Source organism: Sphaerodactylus townsendi, linkage group LG01 (assembly GCF_021028975.2).
Source record: "Sphaerodactylus townsendi isolate TG3544 linkage group LG01, MPM_Stown_v2.3, whole genome shotgun sequence".
In the NCBI taxonomy this organism is placed as follows: Eukaryota; Metazoa; Chordata; class Lepidosauria; order Squamata; family Sphaerodactylidae; genus Sphaerodactylus; species Sphaerodactylus townsendi.
The window spans coordinates 126825476-126846419 of NC_059425.1; the positions used below are offsets into that span (position 1 = coordinate 126825476).

Sequence of the window (20944 nt, forward strand, 5' to 3'; positions counted from 1 at the left end):
ACTCTGCTCATCCCTAATCCCTAATAAAAAGTCTGGTTTTCCAGGTGGTCACTTCATACTGTGCCAGGTTTTTTTGTCAAAACAAGTGGAATTTTAGCAGCTCAAGTGTAGAAAACAAAAGATAAGCAACCCTTCTTGCCTACGAGGAGAAGCCCTAACTATTACTTGTGAAAGTAATATTCTTAATGAATGTATCTTGAATTCTCACATAAGTCAATGATCTCATTTCTTTCAATTACAAAATAGATCCTTACGTTTCCCCAAACCTAAAACAGCAGCTTCTGCCAAAATTTTAAAGTTAAGCGATCATAAACATACTAGATGGTGAATCAACTGAGTTTGAAATGAACTGCCATCCTCATAGTCAGCAGTAAAAGCCCATAACTAAATGAACAGATCATTCATTATCTACTAATTGCAAAATAACTACTATAAAAGTGCATTTTACATAACGGCTCATTACTTACATTACATATAATTAACATCACTTTTCTCCACAACTTTCATTAACAGCTATACAGAAGGAAAATGATTGCTCATATGATTACTTACCAAGATGGTGGTTACAGTGAGGGAGCGATTAGATAGTGAATCAGTAATGTTTGCTGGTTTTCCTTTCTGATTCTCAGTCATGTTAAGACCACTTGCAGGATCCCAAGTTCCAATCTATAAAACAGAATATGCACTTTACTGTCCATAAGGGGAGGGGGGTTCATTGCTACTGTGACAGAGCAGCATAAGGAAAAAGTTAAAAGTTTTCGAAGACCTATAATTTAACTGTGCTGCAAAATCTGCTTTCGTTTGATTAAAGGAAACTTGCTTAAAATAAGATTCACCACACTTCAAAATACATCTGGTGAAATATTACTTTCAGAGCTAAAATGTTGTGCAAAGTTCTAAGTATTTAATTTTCCATTTAAATTTCAATTCTCCAAGGGAGAAAAAACACATCTGATGCCACCTTTAAAACTGAAGGAAAAGTCATTTGCAATGTATATTCTGTTCTCCACTTTAATTTGAACTATGCTTTCTTTCTGTTGGTGTATGGAACATACATGCATACATACATACATATGTATACACACACACACACACACACACACACACACACACGAATATATAACTTACATTCTGCAACCATAAGTGTAATTCTGGATGTCAGGGGTAAAAATCTTTCTCTTTGGATTTCAGGAAACTTTACAAAGGAAAAACACTTATAACTTTCCATCTTGCCATAAAAATTGAACTGTCCTAAATATAGGACAGAAGTTATGCTTTTGGTAAAGCATGAGGTAAAGCATCAGCAATACCTGGAGTAAAATACCAGGTGATACCTTGAGAAAGACAACCTTAAAACATAAATCAGTCAGGTATAGCAATATCAACTCCCAGACTAACCACATATTCCTTACAGAACAGCCAGATTGACTGTTAACTGCCTGCACCATCGCCTGGTTGTCACATTCAAAGGCACCAGATGGCCCCGAAAGAGGTCGTTGCAGGTGTAGACTGCAAACCACACTGGGAATGTTCCCGAAGGATACACAAAGTAGACCCATAAAGGAGGGGGGAAGTGTACACCCCAGCATCGGCGGCTGAAATATAAAACACCTAAGCCTTGCTGATAATAATAACAGCCTCACCATAACCCTTTGCTATGCTCAAAGCCCTTCCCGGGCATTATGTCAGCCAGGGCCCTTCCAAGTAATTGGATTTTTGGAAAGTATTGCAGAATGTCCTTGTCATTCATATAGTTTTCAAACCTCTTACTTTGTTAGTAAGGTTAGCAAACTCTCCCATACAGAATATGTCAGGGTGCCAACATTCATTCATACCTGAACTTGCTTCAACAACCTCCCAATGTTTATTAAATGCTGGGAGGCATATATATGTTCCTAAATTTTAATTGTTTTGAAGTAACTGTGAAATCTATCTTACCATCAGTTGCAATAACTCTACTCATTATGGTATTAATTACCATGACTGTCATAATTCATTATTGGTTAGATTCATCCAGCTGAGTAATCAATTAATGTGAAAATATAAAAACAAGAGTAATCAATTAAGGGAATATATAATTTCAAGAAGGTGGGGAAAACAACAGTAGACCACTATAGAGAGATTTAAAAACAGCCGTGTCTAGCATAATGAGCACTGAAAAATACCTTCTTCCTGTGCTGGCATCAGCAGCTTACTTCCTCAAAGCTGTAGCACTGACATGAGAACCATCCATGTCAGGCCCCAAAATGCTATAACCAAAGTTACTAGAAATTAGTCATAGCCAGTGTTATCATAATGTTCATAATGTGTTTGTCCTACTCTGATTCCAAATGTCTCCCTGACCATACTTCCCATTTTTATCTTGTACTATAGCGTAAGGATGTGCCTTTTTTTTTGTCTAATCTGTTGTTGGTTTAAATCTGGCTAAGCAGATCTGTTCATATCTGCTAAAGCTTTCTCAGTTACTGAGATCATGCACAATCTGTGTTCATCCAATAGTCTCCTGAGGTTTCTAGACTAATGTGGTGGATTAAACATGGATAAACTTATGAATTAAACATGAATAAACAATTATCTAGTAAGGAATCCTTGTTCTCACCTGGCCTCCTCACCACCCACTCGGCCCCTTCTAAGACCCAAGGCCTTTTTGGGCCTTCAAAGCCTTTTATATGCTTCAATGGGGCCTGCAAGGCCTTTACAGCCACCAGAGGCCTGCCAGGCCCTCCCAGGCCTTCATGTGCCAGCTGAGCCTTTACAACCTCCTGGGGGCTTGCAAAGCTATCAGAGCATTGATAATGCTGAAATTCATTCACCCATCGCTTCAGTTTAGAAAGAGGCCTGAAACAGGAGAGGATAACACTTGATGTAATCTTTCACAAATACCTTGCATGATGTAAGAAAACAGCAATTTTTTGTTTTGTTTTTCCTCCCCCATCCCCACTTTTGCCCACAATAACCTGGAGAAGGCTGGAACTGGGAGGCTAAGTGGTAAAAAAGGCCATCCTGGCCTAGCCTGAAGAAGCTTGGGGAGGGGCATTTTGGAGGCAAAAGGCCTAGCGCCACGCTATTGCCACACTAGTTAGCCTCGATGCCCTGCCTCGGCCCAGAGGTTTTCCTGACATCAGAGCCGACAACAATGGGGAAAAACAGCACTTCCCAGGGCTTCCCCCACATCGCTCTTAGCTTAGTAAGACGAGCTGTGGGAGGCTCCAACAGGCCTGCAAAACAACACATAGCAACTTTAAAGCTGAGAGAGCGCAGCGCTCATTTTGCTCACTGATAGGTCTCGAAAGGGGCATTGGATCAGCCGAGGCTTCACCCTTATATAGGTGTGCTTCAGGAAGCTCCCCGGCACATAAGGATGTGGGCCCTAGTCATGTGACTACTCAGCCTAACGGCAGTCCTGCCGCTATGCAGCCAGTCTCTTGCTTGCCTCCGCTCACGTTCATGCGCAATAGCAGCCCTGGGTAATTCGGGACTGCGTTTCGGGATCGTCGGTAAAACTCTTTCCTCTTTGGATTTCAGAAAACTTTACAAAGGGAAGAACACTTATAACTTTCCATCCTGCCATATAAATTGAACTGTCCTAAATATAGGACAGAAGTTATGTTTTTGATTCCCCTTCCCATTCTTGGAACTAATATGACTGAAGGTCGATTCCGCGACTTGGCGTTATGTCGACCCTAAGTTCAAGCTCCTGCTTCGCTGCCAACCTAAGTGCTCCGCATAAACCACTGGGATCAACATGGTTTTGTGCCAGCTCTCTTCCGCGATGTAGCGGCCAAATTTCCTGACTCCAGTTGGGAACTGCACTTCACCTTTCAGGAAACTATGCCTCGAACTCAGCTCTGGATTCCAGTAAGAGTCGCTGAATCTTTCTGGTGTCAGGAGTCTCCCATTCAGCCAATCACAGCTGAGTGTTCTTGTGTATCGTGACAGCTGGCTGGAATCAGCATAAGCGCCACCTTCAGTCCCTCCATTTCCTGTAAGTGCGGTTTCTTTTATAGCGGTGTGGGATAGGCCGGAACATGGCTGCAGAATATGCAGCTATGTCGAACGGAGCTTAAGAGGCACAGGGGATGATTCCGCCCTCTGAGCTGGGATCAAGCTGGTTGCAGAGGGGAACAACAATGGCTTCGACCTAGGTCAGTACCCTTCTCAGGGAACTGGATCGAACCTATTTTACTCATGTGCGGAATCGCCCTGAAACAAGGAGACACCACCACAGGTGGGCGGCGGGGGCTTGTTGCAAATAGTCCAGTAGTTCATTAGCTTCTTTGGGCACCCTGAATAGAATCAGGGTGGATAGAATCATTGTACCCCATGCCCATTTTTAGAAATGGGTGGCTTTGTTTCGGAACAATGTGTTTTAATTAAATTTGGCATCTTGATTATGATAAGTGTAAGAAACAGATAAACACCAACAAAGCGATCAGAAATTGTACTGCTGCTAAATTCAGAAGTCCTGTTCACAATTGAAGAACCAGTTTAAAGAAGAAATGGAAGGAAGTAGATTTGGTTGACTGGCAAGTCCAAAAGTTTCTGCTCCATCTATATACTCTGGATGAAAGATCAAATTATAGCCTTGAAACAGGATGTGGTGTGTCTACTTTTAAAAAAATGTTCTTGGAAATTTCAGTTGGTAGTAAATAGAGAAGCCAGTTTGTTGACTGGAAATGGGTTAAATCTTGACCCATCTATACTGGCTCTTGATTTATTTCCAAACCCAATTTAATGTGTCAGTGTTGACCTCTAAAGTCCTATATGAGAAGGGATCAACATAGCTCAAGAACATTCTACTCCCATAAGAAATGATCTGCTAAGTTCATCTCTTTTGAGGCCCTGTTTTGAGCACTCCATCTTTCGGGTTGGGAAGATACCAACCCACGAGAAGGACCTTCACAGTTTTAATAACTGTTTTATGCTCATTTAATATCCATTTTCATTTTAATTATTTTTATGAATGTAATGGCATGGTTTCATAATTTCTTGGTCAAAACTTAGCTGCCTTGGTGGCCATAACTGGCAAGAAAGGTGGCATACAAATTCTGTAAATAAACAAATAATAAAGAAAATATGACTCCTTGCAGAGTCAGATTCATCGCTTCCTGCTACTAATTTTTATTCCCCAAAACACTACAGGGCGGGAAGGCAGCATGGGATCAAAGGCATACGGGGGGGATGGCACCACTAGGCGCCCCCATCCCCCACAGAGCACTGCTTACTCACGTCAGGCTATAGCTCCTCTTCCCAGCTCAGCAGCCAGGGCACCAGTTTCTTTGGCATTCAGTCTGCTGGGAGAGAAGAGGAGCTGAGGGCAGCCCCTCTTTCCAGCCCAGCATCCGGCTGCAGCCTGCGCCCAGCTCAGATCTGAGCTGGATCCAAGCTGGGCGCAGGCTGCAGCTGCCCCCTCCCTACCTCCATGAGAGACCCCTCAAAGCCTCCAATAAAGATGGGGAGAGCAAGCCCAGCTGCAGCCTGCACCCAGCTTGGATCCCGGCTGCAGCCACCCCTCCCCACCTCCATCAGACACCCCGCCGGGCCTCCAATAAAGGTAGGGAGAGCAAGCCCAGCTGCAGCCTGCACCCCAGCCAGGATCTGAGCTGGGTGCAGGCTGCAGCTGCCCCCTCCCCACCTCCATCAGAGACCCCCAGTTGCAGCCTAATATTGTGAGATCTTGGAAAAGCAGAGTCCCAGTACCTTGAAGAAGAGCACCACCAAGAAAGAGACTCTTTAGAGGGGAAGGCAATAGCAAACCAATTCTCCACTTCTCACTCTTGCCTTGAGAAAGCCCTTCGCTGGGGTGCCAGAAGTCAGCTGTGTCTTGATGACACATTAAATACAAATAAAGAAAGCTGCACTGTAAGCAATAAAATAAGACATTATGTCAATGTGTGGTTTGAAAACAACTGAAAAATTACATTAGTTTATGTGTAAAATGTTGTGCTCTGCTCAACCATGCTTGCCTAGAATTATTATTTTAATTTTTATTATTTATTTTTATTATTTTAAAATGTTTTAGAAGCATTCTTTGAATCTGTGTTTAATAATTTTAACTTAATATCTCCATTAGTGTATTTAATTGCAGCTTTTAAAATATGTTTGACAATTTTTTAAACAAAAGAATACATAACTGTTTGGCATGATCTTCTCAGGTGCTTTATAAAAGATGCGAAGGCAACAGCTCTGGCACATTATGTCCATGGATCCTAATATGCCACTGCTTTTGTTAAATTCAGTAGGCAGTATAAGAGTATTGCTTGCTCCTAAAAGCAAATTTGCCAAGATTGCAAAGTTTAGAGTAAAAGATTAACCTTGGTGCATCAAATCTGCTGCCAGTCATTTTGCTCGTTACCAATGTTTTGAATTCTATAGCTGCTTTAAAATGAACTGAATAGGTTCTAATAATACGTGCTCAACAGGAAGATGGAAAACAATTCTCTCTAGCCAAAATATGTGCTGGGATCACAGCCATTATTTTATTGTAATATAGCTTAAAGCTTGTTTGCTTCAACAGTGTTAGGCACTCAAAATATTTTCAAAACATTCAACTTCCCATTGGCCTTTTCCGCAAGAGTTGTTTACAACAAATCTTGCCTTTTAAAAAAAATCAGACTTTTCCCCACTGTTTGGTTAGGGAAACATTTTCTCTTCATTTTTCCTCCATTGTTTTCCAAAGCACTTTGACTGCAATGTTTTTTTCTCTCACAGGCCATTTCCTTGCGTACGTAGCGCGGAGCGGCCCGGTCGGGCGTTCTGAGCTGATCCGGCGATGTTAACAGGACCGTCTCGCACGTAACGGTCCTGGGAAATAAGGCGGCCCGAGCTGGCATGCCGGGCGCCAGAGCTTTCGCGCCTGCCACCTCGGTGATGTTCCTGGGCCTCCGCGCGTCGCTATTAAGCGAGGCCTGGGGATTTGACCCTGCGATACCCCTCTTCCCTTAGCTCCTGCGCAGATTTTGCAGAAGCATCCCCAGGGTAGGTTATCCTGTAACTTCGGCGACGCAGCCGGAGGCCCAGATGGACAGTAAGGTAAAACCCGGGTGGGGGAGGAGGTCAGCTGGGAAGCTTACGCTGCAGTTCGGGCTTCAGCAAAGCGGCTCTTGGCTGGCAGTTTCCCCAAAAAGAGCGCTTCAAAGCGTTCTGGGAAGCGCCGGCCTACCGCTGACGGGCAGGCGTGGCCCGGCTGGCGCAGCTTCACAATGCACAGCTGAGCCCCTCCCTTAGTCGCGAATGGCTGGCGGCCTGGAGACGGCGTTTTTACCATCTCCAGGCCGCCATTAATTGCCCATGCGGAAGCGGCCACAGTTTCCAAGCCAGCTTCTCAGTATCAACCACCCCATAAAAACTGGGAGACCTTATGGGCAACCTGCTGCAGTTTTTATGGGGTGGTTGATACTGAATAGCATCCGGCAGCCAGTCCTGGTGACTCCTGTAAATTTTGCAGTAGTATGTCATCAGTGGTTGCTGCTGGGCCTGGCAGCCATGAGTCTTCTTTTAAAAGCCAAAACAGCCCTGGAAAAGAACCTGCCCTTTCTTCCCTGTCTTTTATCAATGTAAACCAAGGTTTGAAGGCAGGAATATTTTTGTGGTTGCCTATAATAGCAACTCACACAATAGCAACTGACAGTAAATTCAGTTCTTATAGGTACAAGTGCTGTTTTTATTTTTTCTGAGGTAGGTTAACCCACCCAACACATCATTTTTTTTTAATATGCAGAATTTTTCTGAAAACCTGGGGCTTTTCTCAGGTGTAAAGATCTGTCTTGTTCATTCATGTCCCCAACCTTTGGGTATTCTAAGTAAACTCCAGCATGATACTTTTTGCCAAAAGATGAACCATGTAAAATAATCATGTAACTCTAATGCAGATGACTTGAAAGGTGCATGACCTGCCCATGATGACAGTGGAACGTACATCTTCCAAAAAAGCAAGCAAAACAGCTATTTAGTCAGTCACTATGCTTCCAAGGCAGAAATGCAAACTAATCAAAATGCTATTTGGTTTGAATTGCAAACACATTTTCATTTCTGGTATTTCAAATGTATTTGTTTCTTTTATGCCCCTGATACACTATGTACTATTTATATGTAACTGATGTATAAATAATGTTAAATAGTGGATGCATTTAGAAGAAGATGATAATGGATACATTTAGAAGAAGAGGCCCACAACAGACACATGAGAGTTCTGAGAGAACTGTGACTAACCCAAGGTTACCCAGCAGGCTTCATATGTAGAAACGAGGAATCAAACCCAGTTTTCCATATTAGAGTCCACTGCTCTTAACCACTACACCATGCTGGCTTTGACCCAAGGAAACAGGAACAGCATAAAAAAGTCTCACAGGTCTGATTACACAAAACTGAAATATGGATTTTTGCAGTAAAGTAGTGGGGCTTCAAAATATGGCAGCTTCTTGAAACATTTCATATAGGTCCAAGAGCAAATTGGCAAAAATATTTCTAATACCTTTTCAAGACCTTCCTCCTTGAGGCTAATCACATCTAAATCAAAATCTGTTCTCAAGCCGTTGGTTTTGTTGAATGTTATCCTGCCAGTGAGGCCTTCCCAGTGAGCCTACAAGAATAAAGGGGGGGGAGGGAGGGAAAAATCATATTTAAGCAATGTGAGAAGTAAAAGAAGAAGGAATTAACATGATCCAAAATGGAAATATTAATAATTCATTACATTTAAATAATTTTCCTTGTGGCTGATTAACAAAAAAATTCTATTCAGTTCATGGATTCTCAGCTTTATGCACACATATGAATTAAACCAACTTCTCTCTTTAATCTGAACATACAATTCTTTAATAGCTTTGGACTTCACGTACACACACACAAAATGCATCTTGCTCAGGCTGCTCAAAGGCTGAGGGTTTTTTCTTTTTTCTTTTGCCTCTCTTTAGAGGGTCAGAATGTATTGCTGCCTTCGACTATCTTATAAATAAAGCCTCAATTTTGTGAAGAATTGAGTCATTTTGGTTCCCACTGTGGCAACACACACCAATGTGATATACAACAGTGGGTAGCACAATCTCTTGGTAACATTAATTCTTGTATGCAACACAATTCTGAAGATGGAAGGGCAAAACTGTGATGCTCATTTCTGAGAACTGAAAATAAAGATATGCATTTCAAACTACTGTAGGAATGTGGTTGATTGTTGTAGTTGCAAGAGAGGGAGAAAATATCAATGCAAAGCAGGCAGGAAACTAGCACGGAAAAAGGACAGATAGCTCAGAATTACCACTTTGAAGATGCTTTTATGCATCATCAGTTCTTTATTATAAAAAGGTTGCTACTTTTCCATTTGCACAGTAGGTACACCAAAGATCTTACCATTTACTTTAGTACTGTAGCATGTTTAAGACATTATTGATTCCATACAAACTGTGAGCTCTTGCTTACTTAGCTTTTCAGAAATAGAGGAGTTTTGTTCATTTATTTTGCATTTCCAACAGAGTACACTTTGACAATACCCAGGCCAGGCCAGTATATTAGTACTATTGCAACTGATCCAGTGCAAAGGTGGAGAAAAGACACTTGCCCCCAGAATCAAATGGCCACCACAGTATTGCTAAGACATATTTAGCCTGTGCCAGGAGGACCAAGAAGCCCAACCATTGTTCACTTGTGGGTATATCAGAGTTAAAGCTGTATCTGACTAATTGTATCTAATAGTTCTTCTTTTGAGCCAACGTGTGTGGTTTTCAAGGTAAAAGATGTTCAGAGGTGGTTTGTCATTGCTGCCAAGTTCTTCTAACTCACCACAAATATAAACAGAAAACAGTAAAGCATAAAAATAAAATGTGTTACCAAAAAACCCTCCTAGACTAGCAGTGAACAAACTCTTGCAGTTATGAGAGTCCTTGGAGGACAGTCAAGAAAAAGATTTTCTTCCTACAGTTTTAAATTGAATCATAATTGGGCTGGGGGGGGGGTGCAAAAGAGAAAAAAACAACCAAATAAAAAATATGTAACAATCCACAGCTCATATAGCTAAGAATGCTTCCCCAACCACTGACATTCCAGGCTCCAGAGAACCAAAAGAGGAAGCTTCAGGTGCCTGTTAGGAGATGGAAAGAAACTGAGTCTCTCTGATCAGCTTATGAGAAAACTCAGATCCTAAACCCATCAATCTGAGACTTTTAAAAATATAGTTCTCTTTGTGCATCAGTGTTAAATGCAAAAATTATTACTAGGGCTTTTATGAAAATGAAACTAAAAGCAGACTCCACACATGTGCAGATTATCATTTTAGCAGCTCAGTCAATAAATTTGGAGGGAATCAGCATTTCATCTGTAACAGATGCAAGCTCAGCAAGCTGTGTGATAAGTAATTTTTGAGCAAACCATGAAAGAAACTTTGGTACTATCACCATTGTTGCTTAATAATAATTTTTGCTTGACAAGAAGGCGGTACAGGCTTTTCCCATGTATATCTGTACCTCCCATGCATATCTGTTTCCATGCATATCTGAATGTCTGAGTAATTTTTTTTCTATTAATTTTCTATACTTGTTAACCAATAATGGAAAGCAGTTTAAAAAAAGGTTAGAAAAATAGAAGTATAATCATTTACATGTAGGGACTCATGGGGGAAATCTCATTTCCCCTCTCAGTCTTGCTTTTTGTCTCTGTGGTCCCCTGGCAGTGCTTGCAGCCTCTCTCCTTTTCTTCTTCCGATTTGTCTACTTCTTTTTGTCTTCCTCACTGTTAACTTTTCCTTCCATGAACAGTTTCTCCCCCTTCCTTCTCTCCCAGTCACATGCCACATTTTTCTGTTTCTCTCCCTGGCAGTCTGTATTCCTCCCTCAGTCACTGACACATTCAAAACTTTTCTAATTTCCTCCCTCATTTTCAGTTTTCAGTTTTTATCTTTCTGATCCTCTTCCCCCCGGCTTTACCTTCCCTTCATGACTTTTATTCTCTCCTCCCAGTGACACTAAGCATGGCTTGGAATCCTCAGCAATGGTGGTCAAAGGCTGCCTGACAACCCCCAAATTGGCCACCAAGATCTCACAGCATCTTGACAGCACTGTTTTCTTAAAGAAGCAAATACTGCTTCCATGATTTTAAGATTTTTAAACCCTCTATTTATATTTTCTCTATCCAAATCTAGGGGTTTTTGCAGGCTTTAAAAAAATACTCTTTATTTATACACAGCAGCAGTATTCATTTATAAATCCAAACATCTTTCAACTTTTTTGGGGGGGAAGGGCTGTCCTCAGAGCTAGTGGGGTGGGTTTCAGTATTCCTATGTAAAAAATTAAAAACTGAAAATAGATAGCAATGGCTTTCCAAGGCCACCTAGAGAGTAAACTGACCTGGCACTTGAACTCACTCCCCAGTTCCCAGAACAAACAAACTAATTTGCAGAGCTGTAGAGCTTCCCAGGGTCAGGTTCACAGTGACAATGTCACAATTGTATATTAAAAAACAGCTTTAATAAATAAAGGCTGTATCTTTAAGTTTGTTTTAAAAACAACATATTATGGATTATTGAAAAATCTAAATCAGAAAATAAAGATTTCACCAAAGCATATGAACAGTTTTGATAAAATGGGAAGAATGCGGATGCATTTCTGACTTAAAGGAGGAATAAAACTGCATTATGCAATTTATCATTATGACTACTCACAAATGATATCTCCTAGCAAAAAAATTCCTGTTATTTATTTGTGACTTAGGTTAGTACAGCTTTTGTGCCTGTTTTTATACAACATTTCAGAGTGGACTGTCTGTGAACATACATATTTATCTTGACTGAAAGTCTCATTGCAAGAGGCATTGTAAACCTGAGTATCAACAGATGGAGGATACAAAAAAAAGCAAGCCGGAGCATATTTTGTTAGTGACATACCTCTTTAATGAGATTCATAAAGCGGGTCCCAAAGCGCCAAGGCTTGTGCCGATTACACTGTAATGAACTGACAGTCATCTGTGGGAACTGCTGGACAGCCACTGACACCACATGAACGGCATCATACATTAAAGCAGCATCCGTCTGAAATTAGAATGTAATCAACACTGTGAAAATGCCCGGTTGAAAGTGCATGACAGACAGCAGGTATGAGGAGGGAAACAAATCCTTCTTGCCTCTCACTGTGAGACAGGGAAGGGGGGAGAATAATATGGCTTGCTGAAGAGAGTTTATTAAACAAAACAGTAGTACTAAGAGATGGCTACAAGATATACAATCACCTTGTCAAAAGGTTCCTTCCACCACAGGCAGAGAAAGGTGAAGGAAAGAGAAACCACAGATATAATGATGGAAGAGCTGTTGTCAAATTGGGACATCAGACAACAGAAAGTGGGTTCAACCGGTTTTTATTTAACATTATTTAAATGAATTAAATGGTGGATCTACATCACTGTTTATTTGAATAACCTGATGACTTTGAGGGTAGGCTGAACTAGGCATTTGCCTGGTCGGACTTCTGGACAGATCCACTCTGGCTCCACACTTAATCAGCACTTCCACCAGCTTGTTTATCACTTCATCCCCCTCCTCCGATGTTCCACAAGGCTTGGACCAGATCTAAAAGATGCTGCACATCATCAAGGGCACACCTTCATATTGAATCCAGTCATAAGGCCTATAATGGCCTGTTCTTGACACCCCTGCCTAGTTGTGCCCAACTCAGATTTACAGCCAGCAACTTATTCTTATCTATGAATGCTTATCTATGAATGCTGTTCCCCTCTAGCTTTTTTTAACACATTGGTAATATAGCCTTTAGAAATCCATGTTCTTAGACATAGTTTAGATCCTAGTCCAATATCGCTACAACAGTTTCTGTACTCTACTCAAAATATTCCCTTAATTTTCCATCTTGAAATGTACATTCAAAAAGTAACTGTTCAGAATTGCTGCTGTACTCTTAACTGACAAACTGTAAACTCATTAGTAATTGATTACACAGCAGATTGAACAATCTGTAAATTCCTGTACATAGATCCACACATCCATGTGCAAACTCAATGAATGTATTCTGTAATATGGAAATGCTGAATAATGTTATGTTATTTATTAATAATATTTATTTCAGTTTACAATCAAATTGGGCAAACCCTGGAAATCTATGAAAAGTTCTGTAACATTTTTAAACCAAACTACAACATCAGAAGGAGTTTGTGATTATTAATTTATATGCAGACTGATTAAAACCACACACAGAGCTGCTTGAAGGAAAAGTTCTCCATAACCCAATGTTGGTGGGAGGGGGGCATTTGGAGGAGGTGGACTTGACTTGACAGCATTCAACTGTAAACATACACACACACCTCAACATAAGAGAAGTTGGCTATTGTGGGTTTTCTGGGTTGTGTGGCGGTGGCCTGGAACAAAAACTACCAGCCTCTGACAATAAATAAAGGAAAAAATTTACTTCTCTCCACATCATGGCCGTTTCCGCACAGCCACGATTGGGGTTGAGTCGGCGTATACAACGCCGACCCAATCCCCCTGGGACCGTTCACACGACCCAACCCCCCTGGGACCGTTTAAACAGCCGAGAAGATGGCACCGCGGAGCGCCGTCGCCCAGCTGACCTGCTGTGTCTGTGGCCGTCTGGCACATCGCCGAGGCCTGGGGACACGCCCCCCTGCCTGCGCGAGTGCTCCGGCGTCGCAGGGCAGGGGGATGTGTCCCCAGGCCTCGGCGATGCACTGGACGGCCACAGACACGGTAGGTGGAGGGTGAAAGGGGGGAGGGTGCCTTCGAGCCACTGCCATTCGCACGGCAGCGGCTCGAAGCCACCATTTTCCGAAAACCTCGCTGGGGAAGCTGAGGGTCCGAAAACGGGCGGCTGACCGGCAGCTGCTTTCGGGTGGCGTGGCTGCATAAACGGCGGCTCCCTAGGGGCGTCCCCAGGGAGCTTTCATTTGCCACAGAGCGCGCAGCTGCTTTGCAGCCATCGCCACCCGAGCAGCGCAGAAGGCCGCCGATTTTCCTCGACCCTCGCTTCCCAGCGGGCACCGGGAAAAGCGGCGGCTTCGAGCTGCTGCCGTGCGCCGTATATGGCCCATGTGGAAAGGGCCCATGTTTCGTTAACACCAAAAATAGAGATGATTCTCATATGTGTTGATGACAGAATGTAATGAATTTAATCAATTTACTAGCTTAATTTCTCTGGTTTACTTTAGCAATTTATAGGACAGACATAACAATTTATGTGTAATTTTTGTCTGTTGCTGCCTAAATAAAGCATGTTTTCAGATCAATTGCAATTTGTGGTCCTTGCAAATAACATACTTGAAAACCAGAGGTGTATGGGGGGGGGGAAATGGCACCCAGAGACAGCCGTTCTCTGGGCACACACACACACCCGCTATGCCTTGGAGCAGGGCTCAGGGGGGTGGGGGCCCACCCCCAATCCCTTCCTTCAGGCCTCGCTCACCTCCTGGCTCCCGGCTCCCAGCCAGCAGCCCCTTCTGCTCTCCCCTCTGGGGAAAACAGATGCAACTGCAAGGCTCCATCCTTTGCCCTGCCCCCAAGCCCCACCTCCTTACTTATAAAAATAAAGGAGATGAGAACAGAGCCTTGCAGTTGCTTCTGCTCTCCCCAGAGGGCTGGGGGGGCAAGATTTGGGGGGGCAGTGTTTTCAATGACAACATGGATGGGGCCAAGGGCACCCGAACATGATGAGGTAGCAGGAAGTCTTTACCTGCCATCTACCTGGTCATGTGGGGGGGAAATTTTGCGCCCCCACATGACTAAATTAGTGGTGCCGTGGACAGAGGGTACCCCCGTCCCAAGACAGATATGCCACTGTTGAAAACTGAACTGACCCCTACTCACAGTGTTAATTTTGTCTTGAGTACCTCCTTGAGTACCTCCTAATCTCAAATTTCTGATTTGTTTCTAGTATTTCAATTGTGTTTACATCCTTGACAGAATTTGGCATACTGTAGGTGCCTACATTGTGACCAATATTAGCACATGTTTACAACCTACTGAATTCTTGGAATTAGCAAGCACTCTAGTCCTCTTGACCTTCTGACTGGATTCAAGAGACTGCAAAATTACTGACCTGGCAAGAGGCCAGACTCAGAAAATTGGGAAATCCTCCATTTAAAGAGACACCTTGATGGTAGATATCCCACTTGGAAAAAAGAATGGCTTGGGGAGAAGATGAATTGATGGGGAGGAGAGAGGGCACCTTTGTATGCACACAAGCATGCATTTCATTAATACCCTAAATCTACACAATTGCCTTTTAAGCATCTTATTATATGACCATGATAATCACAAAAAATGTCCATTCAGAAAGAGTTCTCATCTAGTTGTTGTGGGTTTTCTGGGCTGTGTAGCCGTAGTCTGGTAGATCTTGTTCCTAACGTTTCGCCTGCATCTGTGGCTGGCATCTTCAGAGGTGTATCACAGAGAGAAATCTGTTACACACTGTCTCCAGTCTTCTTTCTGTGATACTCCTCTGATGATGCCAGCCACAGATGCAGGCGAAATGTTAGGAACAGATCTACCAGACCACAGCCACACAGCCCGGAAAACCCACAACAACCAGTTGAATCAGGCCATGAAAGCCTTTGACAGTTTTCACCTACTTTTAGTAGGGAATGTTGAACTCTTCAATACTGAAGCTCTGTGAAAGTGAGGAGTGGTGGTGGTACTTGAGCAGAACAATCCCAACATTCATTCATTCCCTTTACAACAAACCATGCTTTGTTATGTCTGCCAGTGTTATGTATGCTAGTGACCAAAATTGGCATAACATGGGCATAACATAAACATATTTGGATTGTGCAATTATTTTGGCTCTGAAAAGAAGTAAAGTTATAAATCAATGTTAATGTAATGAATTCAATTAAAATGATATTGATGCAAATCTAAGTGAATCAAAAATATCAAAAGACTTGGTAATAAATGACTTGAACAGGGAATACTAAAATCAAGATAAATTAGAATCTATACTGGGATTTAACTGACAATAGATTAGACTAAGATGGCAATTAATACAAAATACTGATATACATGTTCCTTAATGAATTTTTTCAGAGAGGGATATATTTGTATTCATCTGAGATCAAATCAAGGACTAAAATAACCTTGAGAAAATTATTGTATTTTGACTGAGAAATTAAAATCTGCTGTGCCTTAAGTAAACATGAAATTAAACTAAAAATACATACATGTTTTAAGAATGAAATTTAATTTTCTATATTAGACAGAAGGCAGCTGAGACAGTTGAATAAAACATAGGCTGAGCATTTGTCCCTTTGCTGAAGGTAAATCAAAGGCTGAGGATTGCCAGAGGCACAAGCCTAAGGCAAGAAGAGCCAATGGGATCTTTCAGCAATGACTCGCATCTTGTAGCCTATGTGAACCGTACCAGGAGAATCAGCAAGAATCCGAGATGTCTTCAAGTCTCAACGCCTGTTTTATGTCTGATGGGGTCTCCTGGGAACTATGGTTTTGTATACATTTGTATGGGTTATATGCATTACTTTGTGAGCTGTTTTGATTCTCCACAGAAGGAGAAAGATGGAATAGAAATAAATTATCCTCTGCTCAAATTGTAAGCTGATCCTAAATTACAAGTGGCATCTTTGTATACTCAGAATTTCTCAATCGTAGTAGATTGAAAATATTTGCACTGGAGCTAGGAAATTGTGGTCTGTATGCTGGCAATGGCATAATATTGCCAATGCAATCATGAAATTCTCTGTGTACACTATGACACATGCCTCATTCCATGATGAGTGTGTACCAACAACAGCTCCTTGTCAGCTGTCTGACACGATGACAGTTATAGTACAATGATGAATACTAAAGACTGAGCAGTGCTAAAGCAACATGCACACACAAAACATAGCTTATTTTAAAACATACCAGCAATTAATATGGAAAACTGACTTGAGAGGAAAATGAGCACTATGAGCATGGAAAGTTTAATTTCTAAGAGACATCATTAGTAGGGACAGCAGCACCAGGTTTTTTTAAAAAATGTTCACGTTTTAATCACTGTTCTGGACAAAAATCTGAGGTTCAGAACATACCACAGAGAGTTGAAAGCAGCTTCCATGTAAAAGGTGATCCTTTGTCTGACCACAGTAGTTAGCATTCAAAGACTATTTCACATATTGTGCCAGAATTTTACAGAAGGAAAGAAAATATATAAATTCCTATAGCTTGCATAAGCATAAAATGACTATAGGACACAGTTATTACTGTATGTTATGAACAAACTCTTTTAAACAGCACAAACTTATGGTTCTTTGGATACAGACCATTTTAAGAACATTTTACTTTATAAGCCCTGTTCACAAGTTACAGTGAACATGCACAATCTACGTAGAATGCACAATTATTCTTTGTAGCTACACTAATTCTCAAGTTGCATTCAACATATGTACAGCTGAATGTTTGGTTTGAAGTCCACATTTATCCAGATGATGATTTCCAGTTTCATTTGAACGTAAATATATATTGGGTCTAGGTTACAAATCAGTATACGCATGTACATGCAGATTATATGTGCATTCACTGTAAAATGTGAACAAGGCTATGGATTGCTACCATCATCATGCAAGTCTCCTTTCCCCAACTTCACACTCCTAGCAAATACTGACAGGGCCATAGAAAACACACAACAAGATGGTAGGAAGCAACCGTAAAATAGATTTCGTTACAGCATAGGTGGGGTAGGGATAACTTTCCATAAAGAAGAGCTGTTTCAGCCTGCTTTCCCATGATAAGTATAATGTATGTTCTGGACCTTTTGTTCCACAATTAAGAAAACAGTTTCCATAATCAAAGCCAGAGATATCACCTTTGTGCGACCCATTCATGTTGTCTTACTCAAGAAGAATCTTTTGTCGCTCTTCATTGATAAAATTAGTCAGCTATGAAATGGGTTAATTATTGATAGAAAACCTGGAAATTATTGCAGTTGTCCTAACACAATGTAATACAGAATGAATTTCCATAGATCCTTTCATGCAAATGAATCCCCACTCACTTTTGCATAAAAACGCAAAAGTGCTCTCTGCTGTTACAGACCATAAACTGGTGCTAATAGAAAACATGTTTAGATGCAAATGAGTCTCCTGTAGTGACATTTCAAAAATGAAAACAGGGATAAATCTCAGGTTTGAAATAGCTAAAACAGGATCATGTAACCTCCATATCATCTACACTTACACTTTTCCTTTAACTCCAGTAAAAACAGCAGAGATCTCAAACAGTTTACTGATTTATAACTTCAAAATGCTTTAAAGGACAATTTGGTATCTTCATAGCGAATAATACTACATACTCAACTGTGGCCCCTTCTACAGATAGTTAATTCTGCAGATCAGAGCCATCTTGACAGAAAACAGATATTTCTTTCAATTCAGTAGACACCCCCCCCCAACCCAGACTTGCAAAAACAAAACTTGAATAGTTGCAAACCATGGGGGAGGAATTAAATCCCCCCAAGACAGAAATATTGTACATGTGCACAGGAGAGAAGAAGGAACCACTCCAATGCACACACGCTGGAATTCATAGTACCAATGGCAACCATGCCCCAGCAGCCTCTTGCATGCAGATGGTGAGACTCTTTTCCAGCAAATAAACACACCACAACCAGGGGTTGGAAAATGGATTGGGCCGCAGTCCAATTTATTAACTAATAACATTATAACCAAACCAGAAGCTGGGCAGCAAACGGGTCGCAACATCAAGCGGTCCCCAATCTCCAGTGGGGACCCCTCAGGAAGCTGGGAGCTCCAGGGGTGAACCCTTCCTGCTGCTGGGGTGTCGGGCACTGGCTAAGCCTACCGGCTTGCCTACTGGCCCGACCCACCCTCCACCTGCTGGGGTGTCGGGCACCGGCTAAGCCTACTGGCTTGCCTACCGGCCCGCCACACACCCCGGCCCTTCCGCAGGGCACAACCATGGAGAAGACCGGCCGCCTGGCTCGGCTTCTCCCCCAGATGTTGCTACTCCCGTTGTTAACCCGCTGGGCTGCGACAAATACAGTAAAGCAGTACATTCTCAGACATTTCAACATAACATGTAACTTAGGGAGGGTGGGTGGGTCACCTCGGAAAGCCAAGAAGGCCGAGCTCAGGGTGTGGCACCTTTTATCCATTTGCTCCTCCCGCCTTTACGGCTTGGAGCCAATCATTGCAGTTCCCTGCAAACCTCTCTGCACTTTGCACCATGCAACCTGCAATTTTCCTTTGCCTATTCTGCTCACCACAGCTGCAATGGCTGCCCCCATTGAGTTGGTTGCTGCTATTTTTTGGACAGCTTTAAGCTGCTCTTCTCCACAGCTTTACTCAGCCAGATTCATTCCCAATCAATGTAACTGCTGTTTTTCCACTGTCGCCCTTACCAACATGCCACCAGCTCCCATTCGCTGCTCGTAAGTAGTGTTCGAACATAACCTGTCTGTCACATCCAGACTGCTACTTTATAAGGTTATTATTTTTATTTTATACTTAAAATAACAAAAACTATGTTTTGAACCCAAAGTATTAGAAAATCAATATGAACTAAATTGTCCTAAACTGTAAAGGAAAACATCTAACATATCATCACTGGAGTTATTTTCCTATACTTGAAACATATCTGTCTGTGGTAAGAAAACGGTTCACCAGTGAAAGTCCACTGTTTCTGCCAAGCTATAGGCAACACAGGCCCCTTCCGCACACGCAAAATAATGCGTTTTCAAACCATTTTCACAATTGTTTGCAAGTGGATTTTGCTATTCCGCACAGCTTCAAAGAGCACTGAAAGCAGTTTGAAAGTGCATTATTCTGCATGTGCGGAATGAGCCTATAAGACACTACTGGATCAGTTTTACTTTGCAAAAATTCACATGATATTTATTACTCTGATAAGTTACAATGGGCGGGGTAAGAAAGTACTCTAATGATAAAATCAACAGGGTTTTGAAAATGTTTACTGTCTCAGGTGTTGCTGTTTAGAGACGCACAATTTTGAACCATATGTAGCTGTATTAGCAGACATTGTTTACAAATGAAAATGTTTGCACGCGAAAATGTCCTGAAAGAACGGGCAGCCCCATCCAAAGCTCTCATCAGCAGGATGCAGTGCAGTGGGCAAAAGGGGCAAAAAAAGAAAACCATACTCTGGAACATACAGCTTTTGTCGTAGTATAATTCAGGGCATTTCTAGTGGTTTTAAGAATTAATAAGTAACTTTAAGAAGCAGAAAATATAACTTGTATGTTGAAATTTTTATTGTATGTTTCACAAGCCCAGACATAACATTACTTTATGGGTGCTTATTTGAGGCTAATTTCCTATCTATATTTAACATTTCAAAGGAATTTATCTTCTTCAGAGTGAAAATTCTACAGTAATTGTCACTATGAAAAAAAAATCCAGATTCTTTTGACCCTTAATTTACAAATTCCAAAATGTAATTGAATTATGTGGAATAACTCTTTATTGCTTTAAAAAAATGAAAAAGCAGATATGATTAAGAACTCACTGCTTTTTAATTAAAATATTAATTTGTTTTTTTAGTTGAGTTTTCCTTAATAAAAAAGATCTCTCATGAGATGCACAGATTTTTGTTTAAAAGATGAATATTTAGAGTCATTAGGAAGCTTTTCTAAATGGAATGTGTGGCTAAACTCTGCTATCGACTGGACAGATATTTTTAATAATTAGACTTATTTTAGGGCAGTGGTGGAGAACCTATGGCATGGGTGCCAGACATGGCACTCAGAGCCATTTCTGTGGGAACGCGTGCACAGAGTTCATCATGTGGGGGGGGGCAGAAAATCACACACACACCCCACACACACATGCCTAGGCTGGCCTAGGCATGATCCTTTACCTGGGAGTAAGCTCGGTTGCTGGCAATGGGGCTTGCTTCTGAGTAAAGCCTCCTAGAGTCGTGATTCATCCATTCGAAGCATTGCACAGTTGCTTCACGAAGCTTACTCCCAAGTAA

At 41.7% G+C, this 20944-nt stretch overlaps 1 protein-coding gene across 2 annotated transcripts in view; it reads right to left on the minus strand.

The window, feature by feature from the left end:
* GRIK2 (glutamate ionotropic receptor kainate type subunit 2) overlaps positions 1-20944 on the minus strand; it is a 656874-nt gene that overhangs the window by 299965 nt on the left and 335965 nt on the right. For both annotated transcript variants that reach the window (XM_048493884.1, XM_048493875.1), the window contains exons 8-10: positions 11870-12013; positions 8474-8581; positions 553-666 (exon numbers count right to left, since the gene is read on the minus strand). In XM_048493884.1, the coding sequence (XP_048349841.1) occupies positions 553-666; positions 8474-8581; positions 11870-12013 (366 nt within the window). The remainder of the gene's footprint in view (positions 1-552; positions 667-8473; positions 8582-11869; positions 12014-20944) is intronic.